The sequence below is a fragment of the Vipera berus genome (genome assembly GCF_964194415.1).
Source record: "Vipera berus genome assembly, chromosome: 2".
NCBI lineage: Eukaryota > Metazoa > Chordata > Lepidosauria > Squamata > Viperidae > Vipera > Vipera berus.
The window spans coordinates 262,392,944-262,412,109 of NC_138203.1; the positions used below are offsets into that span (position 1 = coordinate 262,392,944).

A 19,166-nucleotide genomic window follows, 5' to 3' on the forward strand; every position below is an offset into this window, starting at 1 on the left:
TAGATAAAATTAGTACAACAGCACAGAAAAGCTTGTACAGAGAACCCTCGAAGAACTGCGTTCACAGATTTCCACGTGTCTGCGTTAGTTTATTTACACACTCTTGCCCTGCTACTGGCATCAGTTTTTATTGTATGAAAATAAATGTTTCCAATTTTACAGCAGAATTGAAAAACATGTAAGTAAACAGTCATTTGCATCCATCAGCTGTAGATTCGTTCGGCATAAGGATTCTTAACACTGTTTCAACCCAGTGCGATCTGAAACAAGCTTCAGAAACAGAACACAGAATACTTGCCTCTTTCTCTGTCCCATGACTGGCATTCATTATCTCCCAAGAATTTCAGAATCATTTCAGAGGAAGTTTACATCTCCTGTTTTTATCAATTCAGGGCATTCATTTCAGCAACAAAATAGGTATCCTGCAAGGATATACTAAGTAGTTGTTCACTGGTCAGTTCAGTGTAACGTTTCCACGCTCTAGTCTCCCTCATAGGAATGTGCTCCCATTTCCTCTTCACCAAAGGGAGGCTGATGCAGTTCCCAAGCACAGGTCTGAGACCAACCTGATCAGATCTGACTCAGAGGAGGTAGGTGGAAGGTGGCCAGGGCACTGTGGAACACTTCCCTCACAGCTCTCATCAGCTGCAGCCGGGCAAACATCTGGCTGAATAAATGGGGACGTGGTTCCTGTTGGAGGCAGAAGTACTGTAAGGTAAAGGTAAAGGTTCCCCCGCACATGCGTGCTAGTCGTTTCCGACTCTAGGGGCCGGTGCTCATCTCCGTTTCAAAGCCGAAGAGCCAGCGCTTGTCTGAGGACGTCTCCGTGGTCATGTGGCCGGCATGACTAGACGCCAAAGGCGTGCACGGAACACTGTTACCTTCCCACCGTAGTGGTCCCTATTTTTCTACTTGCATTTTTACGTGCTTTCAAACCGCTAGGTTGGCAGAAGCTGGGACGAGTAACAGGCGCTCACTCTGCTACGCGGCACTCGGGATTCGAACCGCCAAACTGCCGACCTTCTGATCGACAAGCTCAGCATCCTAACCCACTGAGCCACCGCGTCCCTTATAGAAGTACTGTAATGATCAACAAATACAGCTTTCTTTTTGCGTGAAGTTGAGGGTGGGAAGAAAAAGGGATGAAATCCTTTCTTGTTCTCTCTTTCCTTTCTTTCTGCGACTGTGCTTGGAAAAAGACACACTTCACCATCCAGAAATGAGACGGATTCACACAATACACAGCCATCATTGGGGGGATTTCATTTTTAGTAACCAGTAAGAAGACACTTTTGTGCTATGGGACTTTCCAATGTTATGAGACCTTTGGCCAACAGGAAGGGAAAATGCTATTGGAGTATAAAAACTGGTATTGCTGTCATCGCATCAAAGAAAAGGATTCCCACACGTTAACAATTCGCTTGTAAAAATGGTAAAGGCAGTTGAAATCTTACTATTTAAGAAAAGCTTCTAGTTTTCACATAATGTGGGGACAATGTCAAGAACAAATCTAAGCCTTTTGTCCTCAAAATTCTATCAGCTTCATTAGAATGTTTGTAAAATATATTGTTGTTTTTCTTGAGTATATTACATTTTTAGTAAATCTAGCCCACAGCCTGGGTATTGTTGGGTGGTTTCCCATCTAAATTATGAACCAGCCTGTGGCGGTTTGGATTTTTTTTTCAAGATCAATGCTGTCACCAACTGCCACACTTGGTACTGGAGGGCTCTTTCTCGTAGCCATGTTAATATTTATTCCTTCAATCCTTGAATCAGCAAAAAAAATGCAGTCATGATTTGCTGTGCCCTGATAACTGAGCTTTGATTGCCTCCAAATAGTAGTAAAAACACATGGCCATACAATATCCCTTTTGACAGAAGTAAAATGCTTAATACACTAATTAGGAACAAACTCAGCAATAAATGGTCAGCATTTCCCCTCCTCTATTTTTTAACATAAAGGTTTACCATTCTTTTGAAAAGCCACTCTACACCTGTTGAACAACAGGTCTAGCAGTCTTCCAAAAGACTGGGATACCACTGTATATAAGGAGCTCACTGTATATACGAAGCCCACCAGAATATTGCTTTGCAAAGAGCGGATGACCCATTACACGGGCAAATCCTTCCAACTGTCTAGGTTTTTTCCCCAGCAGTGGACCTAAAATCTCAATGAAGGACAACATCAGGAGAGGATGTGTCCATAGTCCATAGATACTGAGGAGATGACATCACCCAGATTGTGCATGAAGTGTCATAGACCATTTGTATGCCAAGACATGTATTGGGGAAAAAATTCTAAACTCAACTTTAAAACTGGAAGAGCTAAGGATGAACTCAGCCTTCCTCCATCGTGGGTTGGGAATGAGATACAAGGAGTTTATCTTATAAACAGTTTGTAGGAGTCTTCAAGCTATAGTTAACAGGACTTACAAGCCAGGTTAAATTATTCATAGTGCTTTAAGTCTCTTATTGACTTACAGTAAACCCATCATTTTTTTTCTATTTACTATAATGAGAGGCATTATATGGTGCCTTTTGGACTTACATTCTGAATGTTATATATCTTCATAACCTTTCTAGAGCACTTACCCCTAGAATGTGCACTCGGTTGTAGTAGGAACTGAAATCCATGCTTAGCTGAATCAGGAACTTACACATCTATAACAAAAGCAAGACAATTACATTTCTCTTAGTGCAAATACCTTGGGAGAATGAAGGTTGCTGCCAGTTGGTGTCTAGGAGATGATTAAACATTTCTCCAAAACTGCTATCTGAGGTCTGTTTTAACTGGATATTACAGAGACTAAATCAGATGCAATCTAATGCCTACCGTAGGAATTTAATAACTATCCCAATCAAAGCAGCTTCTCAAGTGAAAAATTATCTCCCCTGTCTGGAGTCTGAACTTCAGCAGCAATTCGTGTTTGAGGTTTGGCATAAGATGCTAAAATCGTTCCCCAACACATTGAAAAAATCAAACAAGATGAAGGAAGAGAAAGGAATCATAACATTTTGCCATGCAATGTCTCAGCTTACCGCCTCCGTGCTAACTGTTATTCTTATCCCACCACTGGGGAGCAGGAACTGCATTATCTGCGTCAAGACCTCCTGGAAAGGCAGGATACTATTGAATAACAAGAGCCATTCCCCCTAGGAAAAACGTAGAGCAGAGGATTGGGTTTGTCCAACAGAATTCATTCCAAATGCTATTTCCAAATTGCATCTAGCAAGTAGAAGCATCAACCTGGCTTCATTGGGGTCATCAGTGAATAGGATGGGGAGAGTGGAAACCATGATTCCCTCCCAAAATATTTATATATATTCTTCCCACTCCCATGTACGAATAAAGTACTGGATCACCAATCTTTCTCTCAACACTCAGCTTAAGCTCGAGAATGGAGGAAAAGAGTGGCGGTACTGCATATATGCTATAGGGAAGGAAGGAAGGAAGGAAGGAAGGAAGGAAGGAAGGAAGGAAGGAAGGAAGGAAGGAAGGAAGGAAGGAAGGAAGGAAGGAAGGAAGGAAGGTCTGTTTCAAATTGCAAACTAGGAGGGAAATGATCTTTTTGCGTTTAAACTTTTATCATAATATACAAATGAGGGAAATGATCAACCAAGGAGACTTCACTTCAGCAGCCAATGTCTGTGCAATAGATGTTCCCTCTTACTGTGATATACATAACAAACTAGAAGATCATATGGACTGATCATGGAAGGCAAATTACTGGGACCTAGTTTTTATTTGGGGAATTAGGTAAAACAACCTTCTATCCTGAAAATGAAGTTTTTCATTTCCAACACATTGTATTCTTCAAATGAATCTAGAGAAGTCTCCAGGTTTGGGTCTTTGCAATTCTTTGCTCACCTCTTCCCTGAGAGAGGAGTAGTTCAGTTCAGAAGACTGGGGAAAGACTGGATACAGACCTGAATTGGATGGCAGATATTAGTCACCACAGTAAACAAGAAATGTAGTAAGATTAGTCAGAGTTGAAAACAAAATTAGTTAATGCACTGTAGTGGCAGAGTGGAAGACTGGTGAGGACCTGGTGGTATGATCCACTGTTTCCTTCCGTATCTATAAGTACTCTAACAAGTCATTGCAAATTGTGTGCAACTTAGCAAGCTTTCTATTACAAATTCCTCCACTTGCACACTTAAAAATTTCTTACAAGCACTGTAGATTGCCTGTCTGTATTGCAAACCACTCTATGTTTATACTGCTATGCGTAAACAATTAAGATAAAGAGGCGATGGGTTCTAACACCTGCAGAAAGGAGGAAAGTAATGGTATGTTAGAAATATTAACACCAGTATAAACATCTTTGACAGAGGCTGAATCATCTGTTTCCCAACTTATTAGAAAGATCTCTTGATAGTCATCCCCAGGAGTTGTCCTCTAGTCTAGAGCAGGGCTTTTCAATCTTTTCACCAATTGTACCACTTTTAGGATATGGCAACATCCGAGTACCACCAGTCGCCTAGCAAGGTGTCAAAAACTTGATGAACCCCCCCCCAAAAAAGGGAAAAAGTGATGAAGTACAGTTAGTCCTCGACTTACAACAGTTCGCTTACTGACTGTTCGAAGTTACAATGGCACTGAAAAAAATGAATCAGTTGCCAAGCATCTGAATGTAAATCACAAGACCCTGGAGATGCTGCAACATTCCAGCTGATCGGCGCTTCTTCTGGGCTCAGCAGAAGCGCCAGGATCTGCGCTGAGCTCCAGCTGAAGCCTGGCGCTGAACCCTGGCACTTCCGCTGAACCCTGACAGCCCCGAAGAAGCGCCGATCCAGGAGCTTCCACTGAGCCCTGAAAGCCCTGCAGCTCCAGCCGTCTCTCATGGTGCTGCAACCAGTTCAGCTCATTCCCCTTCCCCGTCACCACTTTTCTAGGATGGTTGCATACTGTTCTGTACCAGCCTACTACCGGCCCTGCAGAAAAGGCAGGGACAACCCTTTAGAAGAAGGCAAGAGGCTGGATCTAAGCCTGCCAAATTTATGGACACAAAAGCAAACAGAGCAAAACAAAACACGAACCATGAAACAGGGGCTATTCAAACGGTTGCCTTCAGCAAACCAGCCCTCCCACGCATTCCCCTTTTAAACAGTTCAAGGCATGGCTTCTCTCTGCCTCCTTCCGAGGTGCCCCATTGCCTTCCTCTGTTTACTCCTGCTTGACTGCCTCCTGCGTCGGAGCGTCCTTGAACAGGGCCAGCTGTGGGTCATCTTCATCCACGCTGTCAGGCTCACACAGCTGGGTCTGCGTAGTAACCAGATGAGGGGCCTGGCTGAGGGCTCTGCGGAGCCTCAAGGCTATCCTCAGCAAGCTCTCCAACACCCCCCTCCTCCTCCTCTGAATCGTCCGACCCAACTGCCGAACCCACAGGCTGACCCTGAATCACAACACATACCACCTGCCAGGTGCCAATGTACCCACAGGTGGTACCCGTACCACTAGTTGAAAAGCCCAGGTCTAGAGATCCTGTTATATTTAAAATATCCCTGGCAGTGAGTCACCTGTTTAAATTACAATCGAGACACTGATCAAATATGCCAACTAAGCCATATCCAGGTGTTATTTTTTTATCCTCCTTACCTCGTAAGAAAAGAACAAAAAGTCCCCACACCCTTTAAACCTCAGTGAAATCCCAAAGACTCAGGAAAAAAACTCACAACAGGTGGTTCAAGAGAGTTCATGCACTGCCATTTCTCGGTGGTCAGCAAGCTTGAAGGAACAGTGACTAGTATACACATATCCCTTGAGTTTTCACTGTAATTGAGTTTGGAATTATGGTGGTCGTTAAGTAGATCACTATGCAACCATGACTGATTTTATGATCTTTTTGGCAGCAGTCATTAAGCAAATGCAGCATTCATCGAATCCATTATATCCAATGATTTTTATTATTTTTTTGCTAGAAACTAGAAACAAATGGCGGAAACCGGCAAAAAGCATAAAAAATTATGGTTACGTGACTGCAGGATGCTGCAAATGGTTGCCAAGTGCCCAAAATGCAATCACTTGACCATGTAGAGGGTGCAGCAAAAGAAATTATCAGTTCTTTTGAGGGGTCTTTGTTAACAAGAAACACTGTATCTTTTTTTCTTCAATTTTCTCAATATTTATTCAATAACTTTCTTTTTAGTATTTTATTCTGTTTGGAGCCCAATCTTAGAAACACGTAGAGTAGAACATCTAATGCAAAACTCTTTCGAAATAATGCAAACACGGCCAATTCAGCCAGGCCGAAACGTGGATGAACCCAGCATCCCAAGCCGACAAGACCTTCACCTTTTTCTACTGATCTCTGGTATGTTTCGAAGAGCGTGGCAAGTCGAGCACAATTATACATCACAAAAGCTCCGCCTTTGGTCCCCTTCGTAGAGATGTTGCTTTCTTCTACGTCCAAGAAAACCTGAGGGGACAAAAATAATTTCTTGTTGGCAATGAGATCCTGAATCCTGCCCCCGTAATCTTGCCCATCGATTACCCTAAAACAAGGTCCCACTGTGAGAAATGAATTAAAAGAAAATACTGTAGCCATGGTTCACAGTTGATGAAGATTAAGTTCTCATCAGACTGAAGAAGCCTCTTGGATAAGCCTCTTGGATAAGCAGCAAAAAGTTTCAAATCAACCAGAATAAAAATCCAGTTGTCATGATTCAACTTCCAGACACGGTTCTCAGTATTTTCTGTTTTAGGCCCAGACTGCCAGAGAAGATCCCACCAAGGAGAAGATCCCACCAAGGATCCTATCAAGGAAGACTTGAAGTTTCAGTGTCTTACCCTCAATCCTACCGTACCTACAGTATGCAAACTACTAGTTGGGCTCTGCTGCATTAAGGCACCATTCAGTCTATATAAAAAACTGTTTTTATTCAGCCTTTTCCCTTCTGGTGACTCCAACTATGTTGGAACTGAAGCTCCCAGGATGCCTAGCCTGGTTGGGGAAGGCCAATGACACATCCAGCAGCCTGAAGTAATTGCTAAAATTGCTCTTTGCCAAGAAGTGACATTGCATTGATTCACTTGCTGGTTTCCCCCCCAAATTCATCAACTTGTGACAGCAATCTCTGTTCAATGTCCCATATACCACTGCCTTCCCCCTTGTGGATCCTTTAGATGTTATGAATGTTATTTCCCATGATCCCATATATAGCATGAGAACAAAAATGTTTCTATCCAGAAAACTTTAAGATAGGAAAAGCTAATAGGGTAGATATCATTCCTTTTCCTCTTAATTCATGTTCAGTTTCATCTGGAATATAGGAATATAAACAAATTCTGTATTCAACATAATTACGCAAATTTAGGTAAGTTTATGACCACGTTGTGTTTATAATCCAGCATGCTTATTCTAAATACGAATGTGTGTGTTTTCCAAAATTATTCTATCTTTCCATAGCACAGAAATCTTATTATTTCTACTCAAGAGGCTGACCCTCATTGCTTACCTGATTCTGATGAACTATACTCAGCATCTCAAATCGGATAGCAGCTGATGTCAGTACGCTGATTACTTTGGTCCATGAGGCATCTGCAAAAAAGGGCAGAAAAAAGAGAAAATTCATCACAAATGAAAAAAAACCCTTCTATTGAACTTAACCCTCAATAATTTGTTTTATTAATTAATCAGATTTATAGACTACAATCTCACCAAAGTCAATTGAGGATCTAGAAGGGGAAGCCTTTGATTTCTTTCTGAAGTTGAATGTAAAAACTAAAAAATTCAACAAGACTCATAAGAAAGTATTTCAAGCAGTTGGGAGAAACTGAAAGTATGACTGGCAAGGTCTAGGTTCAAGACAATATACAGCCATGGAAGAGTTAACAGAACTGAAATGTCGGATGTGGTAGATAGAACAGAACAATCACAATTTAGAAGAAGAACCCTGACAGGTCCCTCCTCACCACGGAGCAACAAGGCAAATGAGTAGGAAAATTTGTCTTTGTAATGCTTAAGCCAGGGGTCCTCCACCTTGGCAACTTTAAGACTTGTGGACTTCAACTCCCAGAATTCCTCAGCCGGCAAAGGTTGAGGACCCCTGGCTTAAGCAGTTAATGAATAGGTTAACAGAGTCTCTCTATATAATGTGTTCTTTTGAGCCTTTCATTGCTGCATAAAAGTTCATATCAGGAACAGAAGCACACTGGATAAATTTGGGCCAAAAACATTCTCTCAGCACACAGCAATTCCTCACAGAACTGCTATGAGGATAATATATTGGTGTCAATTCTCTCCTGGAGAAAAGCTGAGACATAAATCTAACAAATGAAATAAATAATATATTTTTCCCCTTGCAATATTGGCGAATATTTGTAGCTACAGATATTTTCCCTTGTTCTAACTAAAACAAGTTACCATCCAGCAAGAAGATACATTACCATTATTCTCACGGGTGACACAATTTCCAAAAAGGAGCACAATAAAATGAGAGGGAAATGATGATTATATATAGCAGGATGAACAATTACCTTTAGAGAGATCTCCGTATTTCAGCACTGAAGCTTTATACATCTGGGAGTGTCGTAGTCTACAAGTTAGAAACAACAAGATCTCAGCTGAAAAACCATGTATGTTTCTTCATCTGCCTACAATATCACTGCTGCTATTTTCCAAACAGTAAATTTATTATTTATTTATTTATTTATTTATTTATTTATTTATTTATTTATTTATTTATTTATTATTTATTTATTATTTATTTCCTGAAATGTTAACTCTTCTTCTTCTTCTACAATAGTTAAAAAACAGGGCTTAAGAATTCTTCCAGGAAGAATTTCCCTTCCTTCAAGTATTCATTTCATTGTGGTCCAGCTCTTCCTTTATTTTATATTCTACTGTAACAACCTATAGTTGCTAAGACACATGGAAATAGAAAAAAAAAGTACAACCACAGTAATGTAATGGACCCCAGCCCTGGACCAGCTCATTTCACCTACTTATCCTAAATGGGATGGGTGGGACTGTTGGCCCATCTTCTGCTAACCATTAGGCCCAACAATCTTGTCTGACGGTGTTTTCCAGATCAGGGCTCTCTAATCTGGCTCTGATACAGCTCTGACGCAGCTCAAAATTGATGCTGCCATTCACCTTGTCTAAGTTCTGTGATCCAAGAGGAGTCTTCCCAAGATGTCCCCACCAATGCCTCTTTAAGATATTTTCTCAGACCAGGCACATGCTTCTCTTTTACCAAAATACTGAAATATTTATGTCAAGGGGAAAGAGTATTTTTCTTTTATATCTATTCTCTCTTTTTATTATTGGCTGCCAAAGTTGATGTGATGGAAAACCGTCACTTCCCCAGGAAGAAGTCTTTACACACTGCTTACAATTTAACTCCCGCCCATTTTGGGTTGGCCCTGCCAAAAGTCTCAGTGTGAATTCTACCCACTCACAGGACTATCCTGCTAGCTCAAGACTACTAGACCTGTCTTTCCATTTCTAGGGGCCTTCTCAGGGACTCTAACGTGTACAAGAATGTTACAGATTTACACAAATCAAGCAAGGTCAACCGACAGTAAAATGGGGATTGCTCTGCCTGGTGAGCTGCTGTGACACGCCTTACTTTCTGGAGCATCCAAGTAAAAGTGTTACCAGCAGCTTGTTCAGGAAGGAAAAGAGGTCCTTCTTAAAGGAAAAGAGACGTAAGTGGAATTAAGGGATACTTCTGCTGAAATCATGAGCGAGAATGGGAACTTACTGGTAGTACTGAAAAGCATTCATGCAAGAATCAGTGCAGGTAATTTTCACAGGCCCACAGACGAGGTGTTTCTAAGAGATAAAAAACACCAACCACTAATCACAAGCAATCTCCTGACAAAATTTACTTTCCATCATTAAATTGCTTTTCACTTTTTATGAAAAGATGTTGGCACGCAACAGAGGAATAGGTGTTTTGGGGGTAGATAAGATACCTGGACCGTTTAGCAAAAGTCACAGAGCAGGGTTGCTGGAATGGGCTGAGCATGAGACACGGGACAGGGTAGCTTTAGTAATGTGTGTCATCTTTTTTTAAGGCAATCCAATCGAGTGGGGAAAGTCTGGCTGTACTGTATACAGTATATCCTTCCCCAAAGTAAGTTTGGGACAGTGGCTAAGGCAACAGGCCAGCAACAGGGAGTCTGAGAGTTCTAGTTCTACTTTAGGCACAATGCCAGTTGACGACTGGGCCAGCCACTCTCTTTCAGCCATTGGAAGAAGAAGGCAAAGGCAAAGCACTTATGAAAGTTTCACCAAGATAACTGCAGTAGCTTGTACAGGAAGTTAACAGGAGTCAATATTGATTTGAAAGCACCCAAAATAAATAGTAATAATAATAATAAAAACCCTTCCCAGAAGACGCACCATTCCATACCTGGTGAGTTGTGAAAGATTGTGGCTGTGTTACTAATCTCCACAACAGATCCACCTTCTGCTGCTGAAAAGCCTCCTCGCTGTTCACAATATGCACAATACTGCAGCAAACCCCTGGCACAGCCTCCTGGAGAAGAACAGCAGTTCCCAAGAGAGTCATAGACAGGTAAGACTGCTATTTCCACCCACCATGAGCCAAACCTTTGTCAATCTACTCACCGTGCATTGCTGGGCCACACGCTGGAGCTCAGCCACATGGTACAGCTTCTCTTCCGTTACTGAAACCCGAAAGGAGATTACCAAGAGGACACTCAGGCTGAAATCACTATGTATATGTATCCTGGAGGTCTCGCTTCATGGACTCTTTACCCCGAGTCATATGGAGTTGAAATGCTCTCTAGCTCTAACTGTAACCCTTTCCCTTATATAACATCCATCTGGACAATAAACAGTAGAGCAGGACCGGATTTAGCTCACAATAAGAAAGTAAAAAACTAGGGCTTTCTCAGCCACCACGTTCCAATTATGGAACTCAGACCCCAAAGAGAGGTAACTTTACAGTTTAAAATCTTCCCAATCATTCAGCATTTGAAAAATAGTAAATACTGCAGGAACAGACTGTCTTTCAGGTTGCCAGTCCACCCACCCATTTTTTTTAATAAATATTGTTTTACTTGCTTTGTTTATTGTTCCTGAGCATTACTATTTTCTTGTGATGGTTTAACACTGTATATATTGCTGTTTTGTAAGCTTTCTGGAAGGAAATGCAGTATGCAACTAAAATCAAATCCTGCAGGTCGTCATCTCAGCCTGAATGTCCCATCCATACAATTGAAGTGTTCACAGTAACCTAATTTGCAGGATTATTGCATAAGGATGGATATAATAATGCTATTTCTCTATATTCATCATGGAGAAAATCTATCTATATGGTTGCTAGGAGTCAAAAAACAACTTGATGGCATATAATCAATCAGTTCATATATTATCTGAAAGATATAAGTGTAATATTGGAAAATCAACAAGAAAATTTATATTTAAAAAAATATTACCTGAAGGAATATCAGCCACTTACCAAGAAAGACATCCAAGTTGGGGTCGTAGCCTTCTAGTCCCTCTTGCTTCTCCAGGAACTCTTTCAAGTGCAGTTTACATACAATTTCATCCTGGTCTGTCTGGATAATTGTGGTATATGGACACTGGCAAAGGGTTTCCTTCAAGGCCAGAATGTCCTCAGGAACTGGAGAGGCTTCTGACCCAGAAGGCCAATCAACTTGTATCTGATGCAAGAACTGATGGATTTCTTCATGGATAAAAGCTGGAACCAGCTCCACGTGTATTCTGTTTGTGCAAAACAAACAAAGGAATTCTACAGCAAACAAACTCACAATCATTGAGTTCATGCTACCGCTAATATAAACGGCAGAAAATCCTCTGAAAAATGATACTATGCACTGCATTATTGTATAGAATAATAGAGAGATTCAAGGGCCATGAGCCAATGGAAGTGCACCTAATTTGCACCTCATAAATCTCTTGACAACCCAAAATGAAAGGACTTTTGAGGAGTAGGAAAGCCATACGTGTTTTTAGAGCCTGAGCTGTAAAGTGATTGACAAAAAAGGCTCATTCCATGCACTAACCCTTGAGCTTGAAGCAGGCCTGCCAAGTGGTCAGTGACCAAGATGGCCCTCAGATGACCCAGACTGAGTGACTTCAGTTCTTTCTGCCCATGCAGAGGCACACAATTGAGGATGATGCAGGGTCCCTGGGATGTCAAAGGAAGCTTTGTATATGCAGGAAGAGCTGTCAGAACCTGCTCAAAGACCGTTGGTCTATCCAATTGCACAGTCAATCCAGCTGGAACAGTTTGACAGCTGTGAATGGGAGGCATTCCTGGGCACTTCAGTGAAAGTATACTCTCAACAATGTCTTTGGGAACCTATTACAATATAAAACACAAAAGACAAGCAGATTTGACTTCCTTCTGGTGCTTGTTGTTCAAGAACAGAAACAAAGCATGTCAGACCTTAGAAATGAAGATATTGTCACTTTAAAGCTCCAGAATAAGCCACAACAATGGCATTGTAGATGAGGGCTACTAGTTTCTCTTACAAACCAGAAGAAAATAAATTAATTCTATTTCCATTATACAAACCATAACATATGTTGTTCAGAAATACATTTGAATTTTGGATTTCCAGTGGATGGAAGAATTAAGTGTAAGTGTAAAAAAAGTGGGGATGATGACTGAGGCAAAGATTGAAGAATCAGTGAGTAGACAGATTCTTCCAACCTTTCTGAATAAAGAGGAGATGGGGAGATTACCCACATGTATTCCAGATGGCTGGTCCTCATGAGGAGACCACAGGACAGCAGTCTCTGACAGGTTTGAGTGCCAGGAGACAAAGGATCAAGCCATCACAACTACAGCAGAGCTTTTAAAAAGGATATTGAGTTAGCTAATTTCAATTTTTATTACCCAATGTTCTAATATTTCTGCATCAGGCAAAGTTTGTTTTATATTTATCATTCCTTCATTAACATCTGTTGGACATAGTCTATCCATAGAAGTAGACAACATTGCTGACATTTCTTACATTATAGCTACAATTTCTGGTCCCATTCTTTAAAAAAAAACCTGGAATATTTGTGCAATTTTGAAAATCCCTGTGATCAAAAACCAAAGGAAACTTTCCCCCCCCCTCCGCCTTTTCCTGGAGTTTTTAGTTCCCTCTAGGGCCCAATTTCTGAAATTATAAAATCTCAAATGTCTGTTATGACAATATAGATAAATCAATTTGGTTCCCATGAAAAGCTATTGATTTGTTTCCAAAATCTCCAAACTGGTAACACTGTCAATATTCCAGATTTGTCTGTACTCATTTATGGCTGTCATCTAGAATAATTGTTTTTTCTACTATTCAAAACTCACAGGGAATCAATGCCTTGACCACTTGCTTTCTGAGGTATCACATATACCAAATATATCTATCATTTGTTTCCGTACCCTATAAAGACTTGACCTGCTCTCTCCCTCCCCCCTAAATAAATGCTTTTTGCTGGGCTTGAATGATTTGGTGATTCGTATTTTCAGGTGGGCAAAGACACCTCTTTGCAAAAACCTCTCAAACCGAGGGTTCAGTTATCAGCTTCACGCCAAACTCAAAGAGTGCCTACGTTTTGAGGCAACAACAAGCTACTACGTTTGCAAAAAGACAGCACTAATTTATTTCTGTGTTCCTCGGGGATGGTTTTTCAACTCCCAATCTAGCCTACAACCCCGAGGTTTCCTGATGGCCTCCCATCCATGCATTAGGTCGCATTGTTTCGCCTTTGGACGACCCGGCATGGTCGGGCAGGTGCAACTACGTAACTCATTCGCACGTCGACTAATAAACGTTCCAGCTTTTTTTTTTCTCCTACTGCAGGGGTAGGCAACCTCGGCTCTTTTATGACTCGTGGACTTCAACTCCCAGAATTCCTGAGCCAGCCAAGCTGGCTCAGGAATTCTGGGAGTTGAAGTCCACGAGTCATAAAAGAGCCGAGGTTGCCTACCCCTGTCCTACTGGGTTAGCCAGCCGGCCCGCCCGCCCCATTCCCTTCAATGCCCCGCCCATTTTAGCCACGCCCCCCACCTGTCCGTTCGCGAAGATGGCCCTTAGAGCGGCCCTGGGGGCCAGGAAGTCCCGGCTCCGTAAATTTCGGGCGCTGTTCTCTTTGAACCAAACGGAGGCACGAGCTCCATCTCCGGCCTTTCCTCTCAGAACGGCGTTGAATGCCTCCAAGGTCTCTGACACGCGCAGCCGGCCGTCGGCTGTCTCCATAGCGACAGAGGGGAAGAAAAAAAACACCACTCTACGGTCCAAACAGTCTTCACGAGGGCAGGAACTGAGGGGGTTTCCCTTGCACGAGCTTGACGGAAGTGACGTTGGGAAAGAAAAGTCGGGGGGGAAAAATCTGTATAGAACGGGGTGTTTTGCCACTTCTCACTCGTGTACTTCGAAAGTGGGTTTATTTATTTATTTATTTATTTATTAATGGGATTTATATCCCGCCCTATCTCCCGAAGGACTCGGGGCGGCTAACAACAAAACATATAATAAGTACAGAAATTAAGATAAAAATAAAATTAAAATCATCTGTGCAATAAATTAAAATTAAAAACTAAAAATAAATTAAAAATTGTAAATGCCTGTCAGTCCAGGTCAGCCTGGTGGAATAGGAGTGTTTTGAGGCTGCAGCGAAAGGATTGGAGATTGGGTTTGGAGTTACTCCGTTTACTTCTGCATATGTAATTTTTAAATAGACTAACAATACGCAATTTCGTACTGTTTTTCTTTCTCCTTGGAAGATAGTAAGATACTAAGTCGTGCTGCTTCTTAGACTAATGCAATGTTTCTCAACTTTGGCAGCTTTCAGATGTGTGGCTAGGGAATTCTGGGATTTGAAGTCAGCTGAGAGCAGCCAAGTTTGAGTCACAATGTAGGACTAAGGTATATCTGAAACCGGGATGCCCTGTGTACAGTCACTCATGCGCTCGTGACCTCTCGTCTGGACTACTGCAACGCTCTCTACATGGGGCTTCCCTTGAAGACCACTCGGAGGCTCCAGCTGGTACAGAATGCAGCCGCGAGAGTTGTCTTGGGAGTTTCCCGGTACTCCCATGTTACACCTTTGCTCCGCGAGCTGCATTGTCTGCCAGTTGTCTTCCGGGTGAGGTTCAAGGTTTTGGTAATGGTTTTTAAAGCCCTACATGGCATGGGTCCGGAGTACCTCGGGGACCACCTGCTGCCGGCGTCAACTTCCCTCCGCCCTGTGCGTTCCCACAGAGAGGGCCTCCTCAGGGTGCCACCGGTCAGAGAATGCCGGCTGGTGGCCCCCAGGGGGAGGGCCTTCTCTGTGGGCGCCCCGGCTTTATGGAATCAGCTGCCGGTTGAGCTCCGGATGGCACCTGACCTTCGCTCCTTCCGACGCGACTTGAAGACCTACCTGTTTGAACAGTCCAGCCTGGCCTGATGGGGGATGCGTTGGGGTTTTTTATTGGGGATTTTTTACACTTTTCTACTGTTTTTAGTTTGGGCTCGTGTTTAATTCTCTTTTAATTTTTGTAATTTTGTATTTTTATATATGCCCTGTTCACCGCCCTGAGTCCTTCGGGAGAAGGGCGGTATACAAATATAATAAACTTTAAACTTTAAAACTTTATATTATACGGTATGAGACCTGAAAATACAGGTCAGGCGTTTATGGGCTTTGCTGCATTATTAACTTTTTAGTCTTGAAAACTTTGTGCCACAGTAAGTGCTCGCTTTTGAGATATCCCACGGCATTGTAGTTTGCAGGGACTAATACTCTGATCTGAATATATAATCAGATTTCAGTCAAGAAAAGCCATTTCACTGCTATTCATTTCAGCATGCTAATCAGTCATATACAGGTAGTCCTCGACTTATGACCACAATTGAGCCCAAAATTTCTGTTGCTAAGTGAGACATTTGTTAAGTGAATTTTGACCCATTTTACGACTTGCCACAGTTGTTAAATGAATCACTGCAGTAATTAAGTTAGTAACATGGTTAAGTGAATCTGACTTTTCCATTGACTTTGCTTGTCAGGTCGCAAAAGGTAATCAGGTTACCCAGGGACACTGCAACCATCATAAATATGAGTCAGTTGCCAAGTGTCTGAATTTTGATCATGTGACCATGGGGATGCTGTAATGGTCGTGTGAAAAACTCAAGTCACTTTTTTCAGTGCCGTTGTAACTTCAAACAGTCATTAAACAAACTGTTGTTAAGTCGAGGACTACATACATTGTTTCCAAATGCATGTTTTTGGCCATCAAGTCTTTCTGAGGTGGAAATGTGTCTATTTGTATGGATTTGTGTGAATAGGTTTGATCACATAAGCATTATCTTTCATTAGGTAGATTCATTCATAAGAAGCATAAGGAAACTTGAAAGCTATCAAAACCAACAGTAAAACATTATTATTAGACCAAAAGTAATACAAACAGAATGTAGATAATAAAATAGTTTTTGTTTGTATATTTCATATTTTTATTGAATATCCAAAGCTGCACCATATGTATCTGCACTGGATTTCTATATTTGAAGTTTTTTGAATTACCAAAGACCTCAATCCTTTGTGACATTTTGTATAGTTATTTGATATATTTTCATCATTGTTGTCTTTAAGCTTTTAGCCATTCAGAGATGAGTGGCCATATAATGGTAATACTTGTAAGTGTATCTTTTTCTGCTACATAATCCTCACAGATGACCAACAAAGAGCAACATATAAAGTTGTCCTTCTTCTTTGATGCTATTGGCCTACTTAATAATGTCCATTAATTCATCATGTAAGTTTGCTTTTGGGTCTTTTACTGGAGAGAGGCCTGTGGAAACACAGCGTGCATGAAATGAGACATATTTATGGGAGTGATCTGGGACAGCACCTAGCTGGCCTTGAATAATTTTGAAGAAAGCTCAGCTTGGTCAAATAGAATTTGGACCAATAGGGGGCTGGCTTGGGAAATCCAAAATATTTTCCAGAAGACAATGATAAACCACTTCAATTTGGTTCTTGAGAAAACAACTGGTTTATTGATGTAATTATTACAAGCAAAGTTCTATTTGAAGGAAACTGAGGCTTTAGCAACATTTGGGCAGCAAAGCAAGGCAAAGCACGAACAGTCCAGAATATTTGAAGGAGCATGCCACAAAAAGACAAAGCCATCAAGTGGATTATAAGCATCCACTTCTCTTTCTGCTTTTTTTTCCTAGCAGAAAAAGATACATATTGCTTTTATTTTTTTTTCTTGGTTACAGCTTATCAGACACACTGAGGGAAGAAAGATTATACTTGCCGAGCCTCTTTGATCTCAACAGCAATCTTTTGTTTTGTCTCTTACATGGCCTTGGCCGCTTCATTTTTAAAACCATATGTGCAAAATAAATTTTCATGTATAGTCAGCACTTTGTGATGCTTTTTAAGATTCCTTTTTGATTAAACTAATCCTTTAAAAAACTCAACTATTGAGGCCAAAATAAGAAATTCCTGATCTAAGGGATCCAAACCTCTTCTCTCGTTTTCTACTTTTCTCCAGTGGCCCCAATTCCAAAAGCATAGTTTCAAATCCAGATATCAAATAAAACCTTTCTTTCACACTTTCAAAATTCATCAAGTGAATTAATTATTGCTTTAGTAGCTTGTTTCTGAAAGCCAGAATTCCTTCTCCTTCTTGGACACAAGGCTGAGAAAATAGGGTGCTCATCTTATTTTCTCCACCTAATCAGCTCTTCCTTGCCAATTAAAGGGATATTCTCCATGTACAGTATTGCTAGATATTTCAAACACCACACTCACTGAATGTGTAAAGGGTTTTTGCCACCATATTTCAGTCTTGCTTGGCATTCAGCTCTTCAGAGCAAGCAGAATTAGAATAAGTGAAAGCAATAGATTTCTGGTGCATGAATGCATTTGAATAACAACCCAGGAATGCACACCTAAAAGTAGGTAAGCCTGAGACAGAACCGACATTTGGTTGAATAGGATTGCTTATGTATTTAATCATTTTTATTTCTCTTTTTTTGTTTTCTTTGTCTCAGTGCTGATTTCTGGCAATTGTATGAACAAGTCCCTGCAGTTTTCTTAGCAAGATTTCAGAAATGGCTTGCCAATCCTTTCTTTTTAGGACTATGAAAACTAGCAACATTTGGAAAGGATAGGAGAGTCATCCCCAAAGTTTTTCATCCGATTTGCACTGTCTGTAAATTCAGCATTATAAGTCCTTTTCTTCCTTTTTGTATTTTTAACCTTAAGGAATGCAAATAAATTTAAAGTTTATGAGTTAACACCAGAAGGGGATGTTTGTGTGTGCATGCACGCGCACGCACATGTGTGTACAGTGCTGGGGAATACAAGTCAACGAAGACGATAATTTTCCACTATGGAAAATTCTCTGTGCTACATTTCCCCCACAAATAGCAGAAGCAAAAATATTATTACCAATCAGGATGCAGAGTTCTGATTCACTTGAAAAAAGATAAATCACAAATTTCAGGCTTTTTTTGATCAGCAATACATGTTTTATTTTTATTTTTTAGCACCGAGTTCACAGATAATTTCATTCAAGTTTTCCATTCTTATTTCACTGTTTTTCTTTCGGTTGTGAGACACTAACAAGAAAAGGGGAAGAAATTCCCCTACACCATCCACAGTCAAGAGATGATCTGAGATTTCCTGCTTACCCCAGACCAACTACTGACTGTCAGCAGTGGTGGAAGATGTTGGGTGTTCAGTCCTTCTCTGCATGCTCATAATTGGCATCCTTTTGGGGGAGGGGGTGTGACGTGCGGATGGTTGCAGCAATGAAAACTATTGCAAGTGTCGAGTAGAAGAGTTAGCCCGCTGACATAATGCTGCCACCTGAGGCCCTAGTACAGATAAGTTTGGATTGTTCTCATCTTTTAAAAATGCCAAGTTTCGTCTTACATTTTCAAAATGGATAATCGTGTATCTAAGATGCAATTAACAAAACTTTATTATTACCTTAACAATATTGTATTATTATTCTATTACTGATAGTTGCTGTTCAGTTCCCATTTATACCACAATCCTGTGCGTGATTAGTAAACTTAGTGGGACGTGTCCGTTTCTGAATAAATGCACAAAGGAAATTGGTTCCTCAGTCTCAATCCAGAAACAGTAACAATTAGCGCCATCTTGAGTTCCTTTTGCTTCAACTGGAGAGGTGACCAAGGGTAGAGAACAGCCTTTTTCCATAAATTTCATTAACTC

The 19,166-nt window shown here is 41.1% G+C and overlaps 1 protein-coding gene across 1 annotated transcript; it reads right to left on the reverse strand.

Annotated features, from left to right (window-relative positions):
- Positions 1 to 112: 112 nt before the first annotated feature.
- DALRD3 (DALR anticodon binding domain containing 3) lies at positions 113 to 14,218 on the reverse strand. The gene is made up of 13 exons (XM_081318666.1): positions 14,000 to 14,218; positions 12,005 to 12,303; positions 11,437 to 11,702; positions 10,581 to 10,639; positions 10,363 to 10,488; positions 9,709 to 9,779; positions 8,480 to 8,538; positions 7,459 to 7,541; positions 6,296 to 6,419; positions 3,869 to 3,927; positions 3,040 to 3,153; positions 2,593 to 2,661; positions 113 to 690 (listed from the first exon to the last, which is right to left on the reverse strand). Exons 1-13 carry the CDS (start codon positions 14,186 to 14,188, stop codon positions 571 to 573), a joined length of 1,638 nt encoding a protein of 545 aa, XP_081174792.1. The 5' UTR covers positions 14,189 to 14,218; the 3' UTR covers positions 113 to 570.
- Between the last annotated feature and the right edge of the window lie 4,948 nt (positions 14,219 to 19,166).

Excerpts from the sequence above, each read along its gene's own strand:
- DALRD3 (XM_081318666.1), bottom strand. The coding sequence starts at position 14,188 with ATGGAGACAGCCGACGGCCGGCTGCGCGTGTCAGAGACCTTGGAGGCA. Across the intron at positions 6,420-7,458 it reads GTATAGTTCATCAGAATCAG|GTTTTCTTGGACGTAGAAGA; the intron begins GTAAGCAATGAG and ends TTGTCCCCTCAG. Across the intron at positions 3,154-3,868 it reads ACTCCTCTCTCAGGGAAGAG|GGGGAATGGCTCTTGTTATT; the intron begins GTGAGCAAAGAA and ends CGTTTTTCCTAG.